We start from the raw sequence: 4,772 nt of genomic DNA on the forward strand, positions 1-4,772 counted from the left end.
CATAAAATTCGTTCACTTCAAGTCTCGTCAAAGCTTCCTTAAATCGGTAATCTTTTTAAGCGTTAATAATAATTACTGTAATATCCTCTATTACTTGAAGTAGAAATATAACAGAAGTTGTTTAAAGGCAGAACATCATCACACACTGGCGACCCCTGGCATCATAGGTAGCATTAACAACTGGCACGTGTCAAAGGAGGCTTCTTGCTCCGATCACAGGTGGCTACGTTTTAGCCTACAGGTAAACACTATTACACCCATTCCTACAAGGAATCCCAGGAAAACTGATAGGACACTCTACCGGGCCCATCTTGAAAACCTCCTCACGAATTCATGCTTTCCAGACAGAATAATGCATATACCGGATTTAGAACGTCTGGCAGAGCAACTAACTACAAATATTATTTCCAGCTATAACACTGCCTGCCCACTGCGGGTAACGAAAGCAACAGGTGCCAAACAGCAATCCTGGTGGGGACCGGAACTTGCCAAACAAAGACAATTGGTCAGAAGATCACTAAACCGTGCAATGAACACTAACTGCGACCATGATTGGAACACTTACAAAGAAAACAAAGCTGAATACAAAAGACAAATAAGATTCAGAAGCAGTGCAGGATGGAAGAAATTCTGTGATGGCATTGAATCCTGTAATCAAGCAAACAGAGTGCGCAAAGTCATCTCCTGCTGCAATACGTCCAAGCTGGGATCGATCAAAAAAGGTGACAACACTCTTACAAAAACACCAGCTGAGACGGAAGCTGTTCTGATGCAGACACACTTCCCCGGCTGCAAATTCATACAACGACACGAAAGGAAAGACACAGCAACCCACAAACCATGTGATGAAAACTGGAGTACTGCTGAGCTCATAGTCAGTAAGGAAAAAGTACAATGGGCAATCGACAGCTTTCAAGCGTACAAGGCACCTGGTCCAGATGGTATATACCCGGCTTTACTACAATGGGGGGGACCGATACTCACGTCTCATCTATCTGCCATTCTGACATCCAGTCTTGCTCACGGCTATATACCGACCAGCTGGAGGACTGTTGACGTTATTTTCATTCCTAAACCAGGGAAAACAGACTACACGGATGCGAAAGCCCACAGACCTATCAGCCTCACATCCTTTTTACTCAAAACACTAGAACGGCTCTGTGATAGACACATTAGGGATACTGCCCTCGTGCGTATTCCACTACATCGGAACCAACATGCTTACAGCCATGGTAAATCTACCGATTCAGCCTTACACTGTGTGGTGTCCAAAATAGAAGAAGCCCTACAAGAAAAATCAATGTGCCCGGGCACTTTCATAGACATTGAGGGATTTTCGATAAGACACACTACTCAAGTATACAAAACGCCCTATCACAGCATGAGGTTAACCCCACAGTAGCCTCATGGATTATAAACATGCTAGGCAGTAGAGAGATACAACTTAGCAAGGATAAAACAAAGAAAGTGCTGGTCACCAGAGGCTGCCCACAAGGGGAGTACTTTCACCGCTCCTGTGGAACCTAGTTGTGAACGACTTGATCAGCACACTAAACAAAAACAAATTCCATACCATTGGATATGCAGATGACCTAGTAATACTTATCTCCGGTAAGTTCACGAGTGTTGTCTGTGAAATTACACAGAGAGCTCTATTAATAGTTGAGCGCTGGTGCAACAAATATGACCTTTCAGTGAACCCGCGCAAGACGGAACTTGTTCTATTCACTAACCGACGCCTTCTAGGAAGCTACCAGCTACCAAAGCTATTTGGCTCCGTACTTCAGTTATCGAAAGAGGTTAAGTACCTCGGGATTACCTTAGACGATAAACTCAACTGGAACAAACACCTTGAGAATAAGATCGAAAAAACAAGCATCTCTTTCTGGCAGTGCCACAAAATGATTGGTAACAGATGGGGGCTCTCCCCGAAAGTCACAATGTGGCTCTACAAAACTGTCATAAGACCAATGCTAACTTACGGCTCTGTGGTTTGGTGGCCAAAGACACAACAATCGGCGGCTATAAGCAAACTGCAGAGATTTCAAAGACTCGCCTGTCTGGCAATCACTGGCAGCATGAGCACAACACCGACTGCTGCGATTGAGGCAATGCTCGACCTGCCACCACTACATCTTTTTGTAAGACAAGAAGCTCTAGCGACAGCTGTAAGGTTAAAGACACAAAACCTCTGGAGAATGTTGCCTACAGCACACAGTAAGATCTTAACTATGGCAGCCGAGAAGGAGTCCTCACTCCTTGCCATAAGTGATAAGATCCCAAAACAATTCATCTTTGACAAGAAATATAAGATACAGCTGCGTGAATACACGTCAGAACACAACAGCGTTGAAGACCTACTAATCTTCACGGACGGGTCCAAGACTGGAAATGGGACGGGTGCTGGGGTCTTCTCTGAGGACCTAAACATTAACATCTCGCACCCCTTGGGACCCCATAATACAGTCTTTCAGGCTGAATGCCTAGGACTTCTACTTGCAGCTTCGGCCATAATTAAAAGAAATGTAACAAACTATTCGATTCGGATCTTATCGGATAGCAAAGCAGCACTCATGGCAATCAAAAGCCATGAAATCACTTCAGGGTTGACCCTTGAGTGTCACTTAGCCCTAACTAAGGTATGTGACCTGGGAAATTCCCTAGTACTACAATGGATAAAAGGACACAGTAACTCACGTGGAAACGATGCTGCTGATATACTAGCCAGAAGGGCATCTGAAACACCGGTCATGGGACCTTTTCCCATTATACCGATACCTGCTAGCTGGACCCGGATGATGATTACCCAGCTCACTAGCACTGCTCAGAGAGCAGAATGGTCAAGCAGATCTGACTGCAAGCAAGCCAGAGAAGCCCTACCGGACATTGACTCGAGACTTGCACGTCGGCTTCTCAACCTACGTAGAGTGCAACTACGCGTAATAACAGGGACCCTCACAGGGCACGGCCCCTTCAACAAACATCTCTTCAATCTAGGGATCACAGACAGTCCGCTATGCAGAGCTTGCATGGCGACCGAGGAAACGGCAGCCCACGTCATCATGGAATGTAAGGGGGTTGCGGAGTACAGGGCAAGACACCTGGGGTCTCCTGGGTCCCTCCCCGAAGCCTTTGGCAGCCCTCACAAGCTGCTTGGCTTCATGGAGGAGCTCGGGTGGTTTCAGTTTTAGCTGGTTTCCCCCACCTCCCTCTCTCACGCAAAATAGGCGCTTGACGTCGAGTTGCGGAGAAATGCCCGTCTATTATTATTATTATTAAGGCAGAACATCGATATACAAGCTTTTTCAGTTTGTTCTTTCAGTCAGCTCTACATGCTCTAACATGATGGGGAATTATATAATTTTGCTATTTTTAATTTTGAAGAAATACAGCTAGTATAATATAATTATCTGTGGTTTAATTTCAAACGTAAGAAACCAAAATCTGTCAAAATTACAAAATCGACTGCGAAGTAAATAGCCATAATAACATGCATTTAAAAAAATATTATTTCAATTTATGCCACACCTTCACTATGATAATATTAATAACTCAAATCTGTATCAAACTTATTGAATACGTTTTCTAGAAGCACAAAGCAAAAATTACTTAACAAAGGTAGGTATTCGTATTATTGGATATTTGAATACAAATTACACTATAACATATATATATGTAACATTGAGATTAATGTATGTTTCCTTAAATTAGATTACTTTAAATTAGATTACATCTCCAAGTTTTCTCTACATTTCATAGATACGTGTCAATTTCATTTATATAACACCTTTTTTAAAATTATTTTTTATCGCCTGTGTATGATCACACAACAAAAGCTTTCACATTCGCATTTATTTACTTCAACAATTTTTGCAAAGACAAATAAAATAATTAAGTCATTAAACAAAACAATTAGGAACATACTAAAGCTAATCACGTTCCTCTGCATTCGTAAACAAAACACTGCAAAACGTAAACAATCGAATTTAGTTTTGTTTGTTTGTCCTAATCACACCCTTAATGAGTTAAACATTTGTATAAAACTGTTAAGATGCGATCATTTCATATCATAATAGTATCTCAGTTTGAGTTGGTTCATCAAGATAATAAAGTAACTTTAGTGAAGTAAGTTGAGTTGGTGATAGTTTAAACGTAGATAATTGTTATGATTTTAAGTAGGTCTTTGTTCGGTTTTTTTTTAATATTAAACCGTGAATTTCCTACTTAAATTTATGGCAAAGATGTGTAGTGAATAGTGTATTTTAACAAATGGAAGAAGATATTTATTCTGACGTGCTTTTAAGTAGATTTCGTCCGACTTGTTATTTATTAAGCCGTTTGAAGTCTACTTGAATCCAAGTTGTGAAAAATCATCTAGTTATATTTTTAATACAAACTTTATAAAAGGAAGTCAGAAATATGGTAAGATTGTGATTTGTCGTAATTTTTTTTTTGTGATGAAATATATTTTCAATATTCGCATAATTTTTTAAGTAGACTATCTTATCTATCTTATCTCTTTAATTTCTTTGTCTTTCAACCATGTTAAATTGTAGGAGTTCCGTTTAGGTTCTATTTTTCACCAAAAAAGCTTTCGAACGCAGCTCAAAGCAAGCGTTAATTAATCATTGAATAATCTGTGAAAGCTTAATACGTTTTCAATTTCAAATATTTGTTGTAAAGCTTAAAAGGTGGGCTGAAAAAAATGTAGGATACTCATACAAACTCTTCAATTATTTTTATGCAATTTAAAGTTTGTAAGACACTTTCAT

The 4,772-nt window shown here is 40.2% G+C and overlaps 1 protein-coding gene across 1 annotated transcript; it reads left to right on the forward strand.

The window, feature by feature from the left end:
• The first annotated feature begins 1,901 nt into the window (after positions 1–1,901).
• LOC123702644 lies at positions 1,902–3,191 on the forward strand. The gene has a single exon (XM_045650405.1). It carries the CDS (start codon positions 1,902–1,904, stop codon positions 3,189–3,191), a length of 1,290 nt encoding a protein of 429 aa, XP_045506361.1.
• The last annotated feature ends 1,581 nt before the right edge of the window (positions 3,192–4,772 follow it).

This window comes from Colias croceus, chromosome 24 (assembly GCF_905220415.1).
Source record: "Colias croceus chromosome 24, ilColCroc2.1".
NCBI classification, from domain to species: Eukaryota; Metazoa; Arthropoda; class Insecta; order Lepidoptera; family Pieridae; genus Colias; species Colias croceus.

Excerpts from the sequence above, each read along its gene's own strand:
- LOC123702644 (XM_045650405.1), top strand. The coding sequence starts at position 1,902 with ATGATTGGTAACAGATGGGGGCTCTCCCCGAAAGTCACAATGTGGCTC.